Source organism: Megalopta genalis, chromosome 5 (assembly GCF_051020955.1).
Source record: "Megalopta genalis isolate 19385.01 chromosome 5, iyMegGena1_principal, whole genome shotgun sequence".
Lineage (NCBI taxonomy): Eukaryota > Metazoa > Arthropoda > Insecta > Hymenoptera > Halictidae > Megalopta > Megalopta genalis.
Genome location: NC_135017.1, coordinates 16,740,045 through 16,756,379, shown reverse-complemented (window position 1 = coordinate 16,756,379; position 16,335 = coordinate 16,740,045). Strand labels below are relative to the sequence as shown.

At 46.8% G+C, this 16,335-nt stretch overlaps 3 protein-coding genes across 4 annotated transcripts; 2 read left to right on the top strand and 1 right to left on the bottom strand.

Annotated features, from left to right (window-relative positions):
• The first annotated feature begins 367 nt into the window (after positions 1 to 367).
• On the top strand, positions 368 to 11,247 carry trp (transient receptor potential). 2 transcript variants are annotated; one of them, XM_033482525.2, is made up of 18 exons: positions 368 to 495; positions 1,775 to 2,006; positions 2,378 to 2,522; positions 2,885 to 2,980; positions 3,419 to 3,561; positions 4,054 to 4,255; positions 4,394 to 4,564; positions 4,915 to 5,149; positions 5,507 to 5,659; positions 6,096 to 6,241; positions 6,327 to 6,433; positions 6,733 to 6,866; positions 6,976 to 7,105; positions 7,194 to 7,389; positions 7,942 to 8,106; positions 8,524 to 8,740; positions 8,817 to 9,230; positions 9,293 to 11,247. In XM_033482525.2, the coding sequence occupies exons 2-18, from the start codon at positions 1,852 to 1,854 to the stop codon at positions 10,123 to 10,125; spliced, it is 3,642 nt and encodes a 1,213-aa protein (XP_033338416.2). In that variant the 5' UTR covers positions 368 to 495; positions 1,775 to 1,851; the 3' UTR covers positions 10,126 to 11,247. The 2 variants fall into 2 exon arrangements, with proteins under 2 accessions (XP_033338416.2, XP_033338415.2); XM_033482524.2 differs by having other exon boundaries at positions 8,521 to 8,740.
• On the bottom strand, positions 10,272 to 12,297 carry LOC117227371 (cytochrome b5). The gene is made up of 4 exons (XM_033482541.2): positions 11,929 to 12,297; positions 11,540 to 11,668; positions 11,388 to 11,455; positions 10,272 to 11,312 (listed from the first exon to the last, which is right to left on the bottom strand). Exons 1-4 carry the CDS (start codon positions 12,046 to 12,048, stop codon positions 11,276 to 11,278), a joined length of 354 nt encoding a protein of 117 aa, XP_033338432.2. The 5' UTR covers positions 12,049 to 12,297; the 3' UTR covers positions 10,272 to 11,275.
• A 2,412-nt stretch (positions 12,298 to 14,709) lies between these two features.
• On the top strand, positions 14,710 to 16,225 carry mRpL47 (mitochondrial ribosomal protein L47). The gene is made up of 5 exons (XM_033482540.2): positions 14,710 to 14,912; positions 15,195 to 15,362; positions 15,425 to 15,639; positions 15,709 to 15,868; positions 15,952 to 16,225. Exons 1-5 carry the CDS (start codon positions 14,725 to 14,727, stop codon positions 16,091 to 16,093), a joined length of 873 nt encoding a protein of 290 aa, XP_033338431.2. The 5' UTR covers positions 14,710 to 14,724; the 3' UTR covers positions 16,094 to 16,225.
• The last annotated feature ends 110 nt before the right edge of the window (positions 16,226 to 16,335 follow it).

Genomic DNA, 16,335 nt, shown 5'->3' with positions numbered 1-16,335 from the left:
CTCGTCTTTGCATTCCGACGCATTATTCGGTCGTGTTAGGTAACGCGCTGGCTGTTTACCTACGGCCAGTGTTTTCAGAATCTCGCGCTCGAGAAACGAAAGAAGAATAGCCGTCTCTCGTAAGAAAATATCCGAGATAATCGCGTCTTTCGGGGTCGTTCCAAATGCACGCATCCGTTTGGGATTTTCTTTGGGAACGCGCTCCGTCGATCGAGTCTCGTGCACGTGGATGCGCAATGTGATATCGGGCCGGGACTGGCCGCTTCTCTTTGGCACGATCCGATACGATCCACGTGTTTGTGCTTAATCCATGCCCCGGCTGACCGATCTACTAAGGTTTCCCTGAACTATCTAGAGCTGGCGAACGCACGGTTTTCTCTTTATTCCGTATCGTTCGCGCGGCCTAGCTCCAGCTTGACGACGTTCGCCGACACCCTCTGCGACCTCGTCATCGCTGCCATGGGCCCCCGTTAGCCGACACCTGCTGCCAAGAAGGTATTCCAGACTCCGACGAACAGCTCGTTCCATTTTTACGTCGTTCGTCTCGGTCGCGTAAATTGTCCATTTCTGTGGACAATCCGAACGTCAATTGGAGAGACAATACTATATTCTGCTCGAACAATTCAGAACAAATCGAAGCGCTACGAAGCTCGACGAGCTCGTAATCGTTTAGCATTTAACGTTTAGCTTTCTCGCGCGACGATCGCGAACGATTTAACGACGAACGCGATGATCCGTCCCTGTTCCCGCTGCCGCAAAAAAAGCGTACGTTTCGTTCGTCGGCGTCGAGCGACACGGCGATTTCGAATTTCGTCGCGGCCCCGTTTAATCGAGTTCGACGATTTTACGTAAACCGTGATCCGAGCTTCGGAAAGTACGTCACTGTACGCGACCGCGACGCGTTAACGCTTTGGGAAACGCGGTTTCCGGGCAAGCTACCGAACCGAGTGAAATTGTTGCGCAGCGGCTGGCTCGGACACCCACCGAACGAAATTCGAAGGTAATGCTCGGCTCGTCGGAAACCGATCGATATCGGAAACCGTGCACAAAGCACCGGAGAAAAAGCTTTCGCGCTTCGGACGTCGTCCGCGGAAACCAGAGCCGAAATCGCATCTATCTTCTTCCCGAAGGATTCTCGAAACGCGATCAGAGATTTCTAGCTCTCGAACGGACGTTTTCCAGCTTTCGTTCGGCTCTGTCGAACGAACCCGAGGGGTTCGCGGGTTGAATATTTTAAACGATCCGTTTAAACCGTTTTTTCGCGCGACAAAAGCTGCGCGCCCGGAGCTATTTTATCTCCTCGGACCGCGCGACATTTTTACCTTTGGCTAGCACGGCGAATCGACGGAGCGCTTATTTGTTCGCACGATTTTTAATTTTCCCGATAAAACGTATCTCCGGTTGCGATCGATGAAAGAATTGCCGCGACTCGGTTTATCCTCGAAGAACGCTGGCTTTGTCTTCGAGCTGGCGCATCGCGGCTGTTGTTCCTTCGTTGTTGTTATTCGATTAATCGCCGGACTTCCCGAACCGAAAGACGAAACAATGCTATTGTCGATCGCGGAAACAATGGTTCTGGGTCGCGCTGTCCCAGTTTCCGGCGCGCAGCGGTTAAAAACTGCATTCGCGACTTCTTCTCGCGAGTAGAAACACGGGTCGAAATAATACCGGAGGATCAGCGGTCGTCCCACGCGCTCCGCCGCTTTGCCGCTCCGGTGCTCCGATGCTCGACGACCGGCGAGGATCACCCGGTTCCTGTATCCTGCATGCGTAGGTGTATCCGGGATCGATGAACCAAGCCAGCCCGGCATTGTCTTGGTCCCGCCGCTAGGATCCCGCCGAGAAGGCAGCATGAATCCGTCCGAGTCGCAGCAAAATCTGCTCGCGAACGAGGCGAGAGCGTCGTCGGAGCAGTCGATACCGCCGCCCGTGGACTACACTCTTGGCCCAGTTGAGAAGCACTTCCTGCTCAGCGCGGAACGAGGTGATTGTGCCACTGTCAAAAGGTAATCCGACCATTCCGACCAGCCACCGCGGTTGATAAATCGACGACGGAGTTCTCGCGCGATCCGCGAAGCTCGCGAAGCCCGCGAAACCCGCGGGCTCCCTTTCGCACCCTCCTCGAACTCTTCCTCCCCTCGATCCTCGGCCCCGTCCTCCTCTTTCCTCCACCGAACGCCGTCGAACTTTCTCCACGCTGCGACAAGCGTTCCTTTCACCTTCGTCTAGCCCTCGTCGCTTCAATTTGTCTCTGGGAATTCCTCGGGAAAAAATGAAACAGAATTTGTAGAGTGCGAAACGTCTTCTCAGGATCGGCGATGCAACTATTTCCGAGGATCAGTTTCCGAGATGGTAGTCGAACGAAATTGTCGAACAGGTTGCTGGAGGAGAACAAGGACCACCCGGAGATCCTGAACATCAACTGCGTGGATCCTCTGAACAGATCGGCGCTGATCGCCGCGATCGAGAACGAGAACATCGAGCTGATCAGACTGCTTCTGGATCTGGGGATCCAAGTGAAGGTGACGCCGCTAGATTACCATATGTTTCTAGTAGCGTCTAGTAGCGCGAACATTAAAAATCTCGGAGTATCGCGAAGCCACGGAGGATGGATTCCGCGCAGCTTTTATCTCGTCGACCGGAGACGCTCGCTCGGCGAATCGTTTCGTTAGCTTTCGCCGTCCTCGGCCTTCTCGCGGCACGGGCGATAAACAAAAGGACTGCTTTCGTGTATATTTTACGAACCGAGAGCCGCGGGCTGCGGCGAGAACGCTTTCCGTAGAATGCGGATACTCGATAAAGTGGATGCTCGCTCACCGCTGGGACCGCGCGCGTTTAAAAGCACCGCACACGCCGGACATAATTCCTCGGTCTCTTCCTTCAGGATTCGCTCTTACACGCCATAAAGGAGGAGTACGTGGAGGCTGTTGAGATCCTGCTGGAATGGGAGGAGAACAACCACTTGGCTGGGCAGCCTTACGTGAGTCCAACAGATTCGCCTTCGCTCTTGCGATTAGAACGTTTCCATTCGGAAATCCGAAAGCTGGTTTGATCGATTTTCGCAGGACATATCCTTCGAAAGCCGCGAATTCTCGCAGCGAATCGCTCGCTACGAAAATATACGAGTACACAGCAATGTCTCTCTAATCGACGCTCGGATTGTCCACAAAACTGGACAATTTCGGAAGAGGAGATACGATCGATCGAGTCTTGCGGCTCGTTTTTATAGCGACAGATCGTCGACAATTATAAAAACGAGGTGCAAAACTCGAACAATCGTACCTCTTTTTTCCCAAGTTGTCCATGTTTCTTTCCAAGCTAAGCGTCGATTAGAGAGACATTACCGTAACCCGAGCGTCAATTAGAGAGACGTTACTGTACGTTCGAATAGGCGTTCAGAGGCTTGCCGCTGTTTCAGAGCTGGGAAGCCGTCGACAGATCGTCGTCCAACTTCACCCCCGACATAACACCGTTGATCTTGGCCGCACACAAGAACAACTACGAGATTTTGAAGATTTTGCTGGACCGCGGGGCGACCCTGCCCAGCCCGCACGACGCCAGGTATCGCGAACGAGAGAATACGCCTTCCGAACATTTTCGTTCGTCGCGAGCTCTGCCGATCAAACGAATCCAATTGCACCGCCGTTGATAAATCCTTTACCGTCTCAATCGATTGGAATATCATTCGTCGTTGTCGCGGGGCCCAATAACGATCGTCGTAACGTCGAGCGGCGCGTATCGCAGGAAGTAGACTAGCGGAAACGTTTGTCCGTAATGGTGTTGAGTCGCGAATCATAAATCGAAGTCGGCCGGTTATGCCGAGTTTTCTGGCTTCGTGTCAATACTCGGTCGACGCGTCTAACCCGGTTATTCGATTAGGGACGACTAATTATGTTATTCGAAAAGAGCGGCACGTGCTCGCGTCGGAACGTGCCACGCGCCGATCCTCGCGACCCAGGTTTAATCGAGGCTCGAGGAAATCGCGATCGCGCGTCCGAGGACCGATTTCGTCGATGAAAATGATCGAGACACGCCTGCATCTGTTATCGTCAGATGCGGCTGCGACGAGTGCGTGTCATCCAGCGAGCAGGACTCCCTGAGGCACTCTCGGGCCCGCATAAACGCGTACCGGGCCCTCACGTCTCCGTCTCTGATCGCCCTGTCCTCGAAGGATCCCCTTCTGACGGCGTTCGAGCTTTCCTGGGAGCTCCGACGACTCAGCCAAATGGAACAGGAATTCCGTTTCGAGTACAACGTAAGCTCGCGCGAATCCGCCGCGCCGTACTCCGAGATTCCTTCGCGAGAATTCGAAGAAGAAAGCTCGAAAAGAGGGAAGCTCGGCCTCGGGAATCGCGCGCGGACTTGATCGAAGCGAGGAATCGTTTGTTCGCAGGAGATGCGAGAGCAGACGCAGACTTTCGCCACGTCGCTGGTCGATCACGCGCGCACGTCCCTGGAATTGGAGATAATGCTGAATTATAATCCTCACGGCGAGAACTGGGAGCCCGGGGAACGACAGACGCTGGAACGGCTCAAGCTCGCGATCAAGTACAAGCAGAAGCAGGTGAGACCGCGCGAGACGTTGACAGAGTCGCGCTGCTCCGGTCGGTACAGCAATGTCTCTCTCCTTAACTCTCCAGAAAAATGGACAATTTAGGGAGAGGAGATACGATTGTTCGATCCTCGCGGTTCACATTTATAGTCGCGAATTGTCGACAACTATAAAAACGAGCCGCGAGGCTCGAATAATCGTATCTCCTCTTCCCAAATCGTTCACTTTTGTGCGCAATCCGAGCGTCGATTAGGGAGTCATTACCGTGATCGAGAGATCTCTTCTTATCGGATTCGTTCGGGAACAACGAGACGTTCGATCCGGTCTCTCGGTATAATTTCGATGGTTGATCTGCACTCTAGTTCGTGGCCCATCCGAACGTTCAGCAATTGTTGGCCGCGATTTGGTACGACGGATTGCCGGGATTCAGGCGTAAAAGCATGATCGGACAGCTGATCGATGTTGGAAAACTGGGAGCCATGTTTCCGGTGTACAGCTCGATCTACATGGTCTCGCCGACCTCGCCGATGGGCCAGTTCATGAAGAAGCCGTTCGTCAAGTTCATCTGTCACTCGTCCTCCTACGCGTTCTTCCTCAGTAAGCTCGAGTTTCGCGAATTCTCGTCGTCCTCGGGAAATCCGGCGACGGAGAGCCACCGGCGAATATATATTCGAACGAGGAAAAACCTTGATCGCGATCGACAAATTCCGTGGGCAAGGGCGATCGATCCCGTTCGATCGCAGCTTTTATCCGGTCGCCATGTCTCCTCGCGCGGAAAAGCTCGCGAAGTTCGAGCAGATTTTCGACACCCGTAGATACGGGACAACAATCGTTTCCGTGGAACTGCTCGCAGGATTTCCCCCGGAAATTCGTACCGGCGAACCGATTAACCGTCGAATAATCGTGTTATAACGTGCGACAAGATGCGAAACGGATTAACATTTTCTCCGACAGTGCTGCTCGGAATGGCATCGCAACGCATCGAGTACCTGGTAATCGAATTGTTCGGGAACGCGTGGATGCGCGAGATCCTGGCCGGATGGAAGAGACGGGAACGCGGTTGCATCCCTGGTTTCGTCGAGAGCGGTGTCGTCATCTACGTACTCAGTAAACAGCTCTGATTAAACACAGCTTCGACGGGAACTTTAATCGAGAGACAGGACGATTCTTCCCCCCTTTTTTTTTCTTCCAGTCCAATGCACAATTTTTCTCTGCTTTTTCTGCTAGCACGCGGATGTCGATGCAACTTTTGATCGCGACGCAAGACCTGAACAGCGCGGTCGCGCTGCTTGGGACTCGAACGGTTAAATCATTTCAACAAGTTCTAATCGACGTGCGCGCGTTTGTAGTTTCCTTTAATTTGATCGCTGTTCCATGTTTCGCCTGCACGCTTTACCCGACAACGCGTAAAATCCTCGGCCCAGTTATTATTCGGGGCTGTTAACGCAGCCGAGAGAAGATCGATCGTATCGCGCGCAACTGCCTACCGTTTCCAGATCGTTGGAAAGACACGTGTAGGCACAACGAGCCTTGAAAATTTTAGGTTTAGTCTTGGGAGAAATGAGATCGTTGTGGTCGGACGGGTTGATCGAGTACGTATCGGATCTTTGGAACATCGTGGATTTCATTCAGAACGTGTTTTACGTGGTGTGGGTCGTGATGAGGCTCACGGCTTTCATCGTGGTGCAAGTGCGTATAGTCGTCTTTATGGTTTTCATCATTTTAAAACGAAACTTTGATTAAAAACAGCGGTTAAACGTGTTTTCTTGCTCAGAGGGAATATTGGAGCGGCATGGATCCTTGGTATCCGAGAGATCAATGGGACGCGTTCGATCCCATGCTGCTTTCGGAGGGAGCTTTCGCCGCCGGAATGATTTTCAGGTGATCGTATTACAGTAATGTCTCCCTTACCGATGCTCGGATTGTCCAGAAAAAGTGGACAATTTGGGAAGAGGAGACACGATTATCCGAGCCTCGCGGCTCGTTTTTATAATTGTGGACAATTTATTACTATAAAAATAAATCGAGAAGGCTCGAATAATCGTATCTCCTCTTCCCAAATTGTCCATTTTTGTGGACAATCTAAGCGTCAAGTTAGGGAGACATTACTGTATTTCGAAACCGACGGAATCGCGTTTAAAACGTTCAAATGAATAAATATACGAATGCGTTGTCCTCAGCTTTTTGAAGCTCGTCCATATATTCAGCGTGAATCCTCACCTCGGGCCACTCCAAATTTCCCTGGGGAGGATGATAATAGACATTATCAAGTTCTTCTTCATCTACACGCTGGTGCTGATCGCGTTCGGCTGCGGTGAGCATCGTTATCTATTATTTACTCGTCGGTGTTTATTCGACCACCGGACGCCCGTTCGAAATCGATCGATCGCTTTCGAAGATGCTTGAAAGCTCGATCTCTTCAGGAATGAATCAACTGATGTGGTACTACGCGGACCTGGAGAAGATGAAGTGTTATCACATGAAGGACTTCCCGGATCTGCCGGATTTCGACAATCAGGAGAAGGCTTGCTCGATTTGGAGACGTTTCGCCAAGTACGTCTTCCGATGTGCAACGCGAAGCTTTTATATCGTTTCTTCGATCAATTTAACCAACGAATCGCGTTATCGTTAATAATTCCAGCTTGTTCGAGACTTCGCAGTCGCTGTTCTGGGCCAGCTTCGGCATGATAGACCTGATGTCCTTCGATCTGACAGGCATCAAGAGCTTCACGAGATTCTGGGCGCTGCTGATGTTCGGCTCCTACTCGGTGATCAACGTAATCGTCTTGTTGAACATGCTGATCGCTATGATGTCGAATTCCTATCAAATCATCTCGGTACGCCAATATCCCTCGACTCGAGATCGATCTTTAGATTAGATCGAACACTGCGCGACCGTGGAAAGACTACAGTAATGTCTCCCTAATTGACGCCCAAATTGTGCAGAAAAATGGACAATTTGGGAAGAGGAGATACGATTATTCAAGCCTTGCAGCCCGTTTTTATAATCGTTGAGAATCGATGACCATAAAAACGACCCTAAAAGCTCGAATATTCGTATCTCCTCTTCCCAAATTGTCCAATTTAGTGGACAATTCGAGCGTCAATTAGGGAGACATTACTGTAACCCTGATTAATCCGACCGATGCTGACACCGGCTGCTTAACTCCGGCGATGCGGTCAAATTAATTCGCACCGGTCGCGTTAAATTCCTTCGAGATTCTATTTTTAATATTGTGTTCGAGAGATTGCAAACAATTTTGGAAGATTGATTATTCACGTAGATTAGATTAGATTAGATCGCATCTCCGAGATTGAAAATCGAAAATCTTTCCGCAACAAGTTCGAGAAACAAGTTGAAATGAACGCGCGACTTACGAAATACTTAGGAACGAGCCGACACGGAATGGAAGTTCGCCAGGAGCCACCTTTGGATGAGCTACTTCGAAGACGGAGACACGGTGCCTCCTCCTTTCAACATGGTGCCGACAGCGAAATCGTTCAACAAGTTGTTCTCGTGCGGAAAATCCGGTGGGAAGACAACGTCTCTGATCGTACGTACATTCTCGTTTATACTTGAAAAATACTTGCGACGAAAGCGACAACAATATCGGCGACGCTCAGGACCGAAGATCGATTAAAATCGACCGGAGATCAACGTCTCGCGCGCTGCAAATTTACGGGATAGAGGCGCCGATAGAGATCGTATCAGCTCGGGGATTAATAATTTGGAAAAAAAGGTACATACATAGTACGCAACATAGTTTCGCTCGATTCGCGCGAGTTTCGTTCTATCTCTCTCCCTCTCGCGAGGTGTCGGCAACGATAAAGGCGAGCGGCGAGGCTCGAAGAAATCAATTCCCGCGTGCTACTCTCGACACTTTAGAATTCGGCGCCGGCGACAGATAGGGAGATTTTTCGTAATAATTCGTTGAACCGGCGGCGACGTTTCTTTCGACGGTCGACAGAAGAAGTCGAGAGAGAAGGCGATGGCGAGACACGAATCGGTGATGAGGCTGCTGGTCCGACGCTACGTGACCGCCGAACAAAGGAAAAGGGACGAGTTCGGCATCACGGAGGACGACGTTATGGAAATCCGGCAGGACATTTCTACGCTGAGATACGAGCTGATCGACATCCTGCGGCAGAACGGAATGAGGACGCCGTATCTCGACAAGCAGGAGGCGCGTAAGTTCGGCCTTTCGAAGCGCGACGACTCGATTTCGGCTCGCCATTCCCAAATTTAACCTTGCCATTCTCTCAGTGTCCGGCAAGAAGGGTCGAGTGATGGAGCGCCGTCTGCAGACGGACTTCCAGATCGGTATAGTCGAGGGTATAGTGAACGCGGTGATCGCCAGCGAGAAGGAGCCGAGGGACGTGTTCAGTCAAATCGCGAAGGCGATCGGTCGCAAGTCGAGCAGCGGCAAGAAGAAGGACTGGAACGCCATGGTGCGGAAGAACACCATCGCCAACGACCCGATCGGCTCCACGACCGAGGCCAGCATGAAGGCGTCGCGTCGAAGCATTCGCCGGCTCCAGGCCGTGAACCCTGATCTGGCTTCGCTGGACCCGAACCGTCTGATCGATTACAATCCGAACTTGTCGGAGGTCACGCCGACCACCAGGATCGCCTACGCGAAGTTCATGATGCGCAGAGTCAGGATCGACGACGAAGGAGGTAAGTTGACTGTTCGATGAAAATGTCGACGTCGGTCGGTAATTCGATAACGCGAATCGTAGGATCGATTGCGGAGAGGACGAGCGAAACCCCCGAGGGCACCGGAAACCCCAAGGTCAGCATCCGCGAGGGCGAACCGGATCCTCCCCGCCTGACGCCTATGCTTCGGAAGAGCGTGCTCAAGACCATCAGCACGAGCAGCGTGGACAAAGACAAGGACAAGGACAGGGCCATGGACAAGACGCCGTCTTCGGAGGGTAAACCGGAGGTCAGAGTCCCGTCGCCGATCCCCGAAGACCCCCAAGAGGACGCCGCCGCGAGCAAATCGCCGGAAGGTGAGCATCCAGCCGCCACCGCGAAGAAACCTGCCCCGAGTCAGCCGAAGAAAGAGGCCGACAAGAAGAAGCCGGAGGAGAAGAAATCGGAGGACAAAAAGCCGGAGGAGAAGAAGCCGGAGGAGAAGAAGGCGGAGGAGAAGAAACCGGAGGACAAAAAGCCGGAGGAGAAGAGGTCGGAGGAGAAGAAGCCGGAGGAGAAGAAGCCGGAGGAAAAGAAGCCGGAGGAGAAGAAGCCGGAGGACAAGAAGTCGGAGGAGAAGAAGCCGGAGGACAAGAAGTCGGAGGAAAAGAAGCCGGAGGACAAGAAGCCGGAGGACAAAAAGCCGGACGACAAGAAGCCGGAGGACAAGAAGCCGGACGATAAAAAGCCCGACGACGAAGAGAAGAAGAAGAAAAAAGAAGAGGAGGAAAAGAAGAAAAAAGAAGACGAGGCGAAGAAGAAGGAAGCTGGCGGAGCGGCGAAAGCCGCGCCCCATGAAGACAACGTACCGGTCGCCACCACGAAACTGAGGGGAAAGTCGAAAGCCACCGGCCAGATTATGGGAGGATGGATCTGAATGAATTTCGACAGGGTTTTCTTCGTTGGCTGACTCGTCTGTACCGAGACAAATTACATACTTACAAGGCGGAATCTCTCTTATTCGTATCGGACGACGCGCGCTGTTGCTCAAAAATTTTGGAATCGCTGTAAAGATCTAGACCGTTAAGGAGGAAAAAGTCGAACGATCGATCGCGCTGTTTTATTGTTTCCAATAATTCGAACGTTTACAAACTCTTTGCTTGCTCTCACTTTATCGAAGTATAGATAACAATGTGTTCTATGCTACACTTTTTTAACGCGGCAGTGTGCACCAATCGTTAACGAGAGAAAACATAATTTATTCCGATCGAAAAGCGTCTCGATTCGTGTTGTTCATTTTTTGCATAGATATCCGCTCGGAACAAGGAAGATAACGTTAGTTTAAGATCGATTGTTCTCCAGATTATATATCCGATAGTTTCTCAAGGATGATATCGATTCACGATTCGTTGAAAAATCTGACATATTTTTATCTCGAATTATCAGCGGATGACGGACGCGTCGTACGCGCGTCCTCTTTTTCGTCCCTTGTTTCTTCCTCGTTTACGCACGCTTGGACTGCAAACGATTATTGCTAATTCGCGCCAATTCGCGGCAAACGTTTTCAATTTCTAACGTCAGTTTCAACGAACTTGGTCTTATCGTATATGTAATTGACAACGCGGATCGCTCGACGCAAATCGATATTCTAATTAATGTTATGAAAGTGTTAACGTATCGTCGTAGAATCTCTAGATGATTGTCATGTAATCGTAATCGTAATCGTAATCGTAATCGTAATCGTACTCGTAATCGAAATTAGAAAATGAAGACAAGTACAAGCGAAGCCATCAATTAACTCGCGCCGATCATCGTTAGAAATCGCGTGTACATTTAGCACGCTGCCAATGCATCGCGAAATACATGTCCGTCGCAGGACCGCCTAAGACGACGACCCTCCTTTTTTAAGAAAGAAATACCAACTTGTACGTATACATACATATATATATATACACATTATAACGAATTCTTATTCTATTCTTACTCTACAGTTTGTAACTAGATCTGTACGTTTGCCGGTAGTAAAAAGGGAAACGTGAATAAAAATTCAATAAATTAACCGTTGCGTAAACGAACCGTTCGAAACGTCACGATCCACAGCTTCCGCATAGTCTTCGTAAAAGGCTGTTGGACAGATCGTTTAATCGTACAATTTCTTTACCTAATTAATTATTTTTTAATTCATTCGTCGATACGTACCTTCTTCCTTTAGTCTTGGTGTTATTGGTATTCGCGTTTTTGTTCTTTCTGTTCGCCCTTTTGTCCTCCTACGAAAAAACAAATTGCCATTGTTAGGAGGTTCGTCGGTTGGAACTTCGTTTATGATTTATCAGTTCGAATCGTCGACGTACGTCCACCAGTTCTCCGACGAGGAAGTCCTTCAGCATGCTTTTCGCCTCCGAAGAATGACCAAAATCCTCGAAGCCCGATGTCGCGTCTTGGCCCGCGTACTCGTCGATCAATTCGAAACCGCCGGGATGCTGAAATCAATTTCAATTTTGTCCACTTCAAGCTTCGCTTCGAATTGTAAATTTTGGGCCTCGCGTTGCCGTTTCAATGCGAATTTCGATAAAGTCCATTGTGCGAGCAAAATTTACGGGATACGAACGATAATTGAAATAATTAGCAACTCGATTCTCTCTTCGGCTTCGGCGAACAGAAAATAATCGAAGCCGCAACATTGCGCAAAGATACAATTTGGAATGATCATTCGACGCTTTCGATCGCTCGTTTCACGCACCTCTTTCTTGTACTTCGTGACATCGTACACCATATCGTGGACCACGATCCATGTGTCCGCACCGTCTTTGCCGTTTCTTCGGGCAACGTCGTTCAAATGATACCGCGTCGATTCAACCATTTCGATTCGTCTCAACACTTGCGAATTCGAACGCTGAGTAACTTTGAAACTCGAGAAGATCGATCGAGCGACCGCGACCGATGTGCCTCCTATTTCGTGGTTCTGACGGAACTGATCGACCAGCGACTATTCGATCTCTTTGGGAACAAAGAGCAAAAATCCTAACGGAGATCACGGCCAACGAGAACGATAACGAAATCCGTGATACGTGTCACATATGTAGATAAACGCAGATAATGTGTGTCACGTACTCGATTAAAAAGATCAGTCCTGGAATTTCTGGAGGAAAGTGTCGCCGTTCGTTCGTAATTGCAGCGCGCTGCTCGAGGGAATCCCCCCTGGATCTTCGCGGAATTAACGTTGTTACGAAACAACGGTCTTTCTCATGGACGAGGAAAAACGCTGACACGCTACGAACAAAGAGGCGCGCGATTAAATAGCGAACGATTTAACCTACGAGAGAGAAACGATTAGATCAAGGTTTTCAGATTGTTATTATAAATTTTGTAAAAATTTGCTGCTGCTCTCGACGAATTACTCGAGAACCTATCCAATTGTCGCGACTCGTTTAGATACGGCAACGTCGATAAAACACCCTATTAGCGATCTTTTAAGTAGCTTTTAGTTGATCGGTTTAAATTCAGACTCGAATTCATATCCATCGCTCGCAATTTGTGCACAGAGCGCAACTACAAATCGCCGGCAAAGCATTTTCAGAGGCGATAGAAAAGGGTATTACATTAGAGATAACGTAACAAATTTGGTATGCTACGTCAACGTGTATGAATATAATGAAAAATAATAATGATAATGAAAAATTCGGAGGGACATTATGTTTTCGAAAAATTCAATAGTTTTTCCTTTAAACAGATAAGAACGGAGCCTTGTGTACGCTATCGGTGATTCGGTAACGGAAAACGCATCATTCGCACATCCGATAAAAATTAATGATCTGAACGATGAGTGTTGGCTTCTTTAGTGGACGCAAAGTAATTCCTCGATCAAATAAACGGTATGTAAAATATTATATCGATCTCACTGACTTTCTCCAAAAGTTTCCTTCAAGTTTTTCATAACAATAAATGAAAGATTATGAAACATTGATAACAGTAAATAACAATCATTTCTTATGCATTATTAAGCACTAATTAGAGACGCTAGTGAATCGTGTTGGATACTTATTTGCGAAAAATCATGCGTATAGGAAATGAAGCGAAGCAAATATTCTTTATTCGTACAATAAAAAGCTAAATACGAAATTCCATGTGTTATATATGTTATATTTAAATACTTTATACGTTTTATTAATCGATATTATGCAGAATCGGTTTATTTGTTGTTAAAAATTAAAAGAACGAATTTAAAAAACACCGCCATTTGGGACGAGTGGCGCCTCTCGCGGCAAGTTTTCGAAGCTCCTTTCGGCGTTCGTTCAGCGCCAATTAGTCCGGTGGCAAAACGCTCAAACTGTTAGCCAAAATCAACTGTCGGTAATTTTGGCTAGTAGTTTCAGCGTTTTGCCACCGGACTAATTGGCGCTGTACGAACGCCGAAAGGAGCTTCGAAATTTCGCCGCAAGTGGCAGCACTGTCGCCCGCATTTGTAGAACGCATAGTCGCCGAAAAATATTAATTAAGGCAAAAGTAGAGCATAAAACGATAAACCAAGGGCACCGATTTATAGAGGTGCGTCGACTGCGTCGATATCGTGTGAAAAAAGCAGATGACAACGTTACAAAATATAAGTAATTAACATAATAGTTAATCAAACTTCAAAACGCGATTAATTATGTTTCGCAATTTTGCGATTCGTTTTTTAATATGACATTGATGCAGTATATTCCCCTGTACAATTCCGTAGCCTTGGTTTATATTTTTATGCTCTAATTTTGCCATAATTAATGTTTTTTGGTGACCTTGCATTCTGCATATACGGGCGACAGTGGCGCCTCTTGCGGCGAAATCACGAAGCTCCCTTCGGCGTTCGTTCAGCGCCAATTAGTCCGGTGACAAAACGCTCAAACTGTTAGCCAAAATTTTGGCTAGTAGTTTCAGCGTTTTGTCACCGGACTAATTGGCGCTGAACGAACGCCGAAAGGAGCTTCGTGATTTCGCCGCAAGAGGCGCCACTCGCCCCAAATGGCGGTCTTTTTTAAATTCGTTCTCTCAATTTTTAACAATAAATAAACCGATTCTGCATAATATCGATCAATAAAACGTATAAAATATTTAAATATAACTAATATAAGACATGGAATTTCATATTCAGCTTTTTATTGTATGAATAATACAATAATACGGTCTCGAACGGCACGCACTTCTATTCTTTATATATTTGTTTATTAAAAATTCATTTTCTATTGCTAAAGTTGTCGCCCGTGGAACGTGGTGCAATTTGGATAGACGAAAAGAGCAATTCTTTGGTAGGTCATACACAGCACGTTTTACGCATTATTTTAGAAATTCCGTATTATTAATAGTCTCCAGCCTCTCGTGAAAGTTACTAGGCGTCTCCAAAAGTTTTTTGGATAGTGTGCAATTATGGGCAATTGAAGAGCATTTTTTGAGCTATATTTTATTAATATTGGTTAATTCGGTGAGTCAACTTTAAGCGGTTCAATCGACCAACTTATATACAAAAGATCCCAATGAGACATCTAACGAGAAACTGTTCAACATGGTGTTAGCCCTCTATAAACAGATGTTTAATACTCATTCATGTAGTCAACGTGTTGCAGCCAAAATGGCAGCTCTTACGAAAGCGATAGAAATTTCAAAAAGTGTAAATAGTGTGGCAAAATTGTTAACAAATTTATATTTAACTCCAATTGGTAGCTCACTAAGTGCTCCGACATACACTCGCAGGTTCGTTGCGTACTGTTATATTAATAATTGTATCGTCAAGTCGAATCATTGAAAGGTGTAGAATTTACTGCATACTTATTCATTTATCGATTGACATGCAGTCAAAGTTAATCTAACAAAATCTATTAAGATTTTCCTAGAGTTTGCTGCCATTAGCTGTATTTAAGCAACATTTGCACTTCGTTAGTGTTGCATTTGCGAAAAACTGCATAGCTTAACCTTTCATGTTGTTTCAATCTTAGATTCATTGAGTCTGGAATAAAATGATTTCGAACATTTTAGCACACCTACCTTTCGATACGCGTTCATTCATACCACGTCTAAGCAAAATGATTTAATGGAATTTTTTGATGACGAGAAAAATTGGGGAAAGAATCGTGTTCTGGTGGGACGTTCTTGGAGGCAAGAAGAATTAAGATTGAAGAGCAACGAGGATCTGCATAAGTTGTGGTAAATTATTGTAAAACGTAATGACAGATAAAATATTAATTGCATGTATATTTAAACTATAGGTACGTATTATTAAAAGAACGAAATATGTTATTAACGATGGAAGAAGTCTACAAAAAGAAATACGAGTATTTCCCTAATCCTGAAAGAATTGATAAAGTTGAGGACAGTATGTCTAACTTAGAAACAGTAGTCCGTGAACGGAATAGGGCATACCATATGCTTGAAACTGGAGTCAATGGAGAACGACCGGCAAAATTGCAATATAATGCACTAGGTACAATATGTTGTTCGTTATTATTAATATTATGAAACATTTTATTTCACGATGGATTCTATTTCACAGGCCTTCGGTTCTTCTATCGTATGAGGCAACATGTAATACCAAAGTTTATGAACACCAAATGGCATAAAACACACCACTTCGGTTTTGGCGGATATGCTGTGCGAAAATTCCTACGACTTTATAGAGAGAAACTTTGGATTCGTAAACGTAAATTGCGAGAGTTCGTATCATTCTATATTTCATTATTCAACTTAAGTACTCCGATTTAATTAAAAATAATATGAAAAATCATTGAAATTGTAGTCGTCAAACGAATCGAGTGGCGACTCTCTTACGTATGTTCCCAAACATGGATATAGAGGCTGCAAAAGAAGAGTACCCATTAGCGAATATAGAGAAAGCAAGAAGATCAAAAAAAGCAACTGATCATTTCATACCCAAATAATTGCATTTCTCTTTTAAAACTGTAATTATATTCATCTTTAATATAAGTATTTAGATTTAACATAGGTCAAAGTATTTCTTCTATTGTATAAAATGTACTGTATAGCTCCAGAAGAAATGTTATTCAATTCCATATTGATTGTATCTGTATACCTTTGAACTACCACTGTCGAAATTTTGTGTTTAAATATTTTATAATTAAAAGAAAAATGGGAAATACAGAAGTCGTATGTTATGTCATAT

Coding starts and splice junctions, on each gene's coding strand:
- trp (XM_033482524.2), top strand. CDS start 1,852: ATGAATCCGTCCGAGTCGCAGCAAAATCTGCTCGCGAACGAGGCGAGA. Junction 5,660..6,095: donor TGTCGTCATCTACGTACTCA/GTAAACAGCTCT, acceptor TGAAAATTTTAG/GTTTAGTCTTGGGAGAAATG. Junction 7,106..7,193: donor ATTTGGAGACGTTTCGCCAA/GTACGTCTTCCG, acceptor TAATAATTCCAG/CTTGTTCGAGACTTCGCAGT.
- LOC117227371 (XM_033482541.2), bottom strand. CDS start 12,048: ATGGTTGAATCGACGCGGTATCATTTGAACGACGTTGCCCGAAGAAAC. Junction 11,669..11,928: donor TCACGAAGTACAAGAAAGAG/GTGCGTGAAACG, acceptor AATTGATTTCAG/CATCCCGGCGGTTTCGAATT. Junction 11,313..11,387: donor ACCAAGACTAAAGGAAGAAG/GTACGTATCGAC, acceptor TCTGTCCAACAG/CCTTTTACGAAGACTATGCG.
- mRpL47 (XM_033482540.2), top strand. CDS start 14,725: ATGGTGTTAGCCCTCTATAAACAGATGTTTAATACTCATTCATGTAGT. Junction 15,640..15,708: donor ATTGCAATATAATGCACTAG/GTACAATATGTT, acceptor TCTATTTCACAG/GCCTTCGGTTCTTCTATCGT. Junction 15,869..15,951: donor CGTAAACGTAAATTGCGAGA/GTTCGTATCATT, acceptor TTGAAATTGTAG/TCGTCAAACGAATCGAGTGG.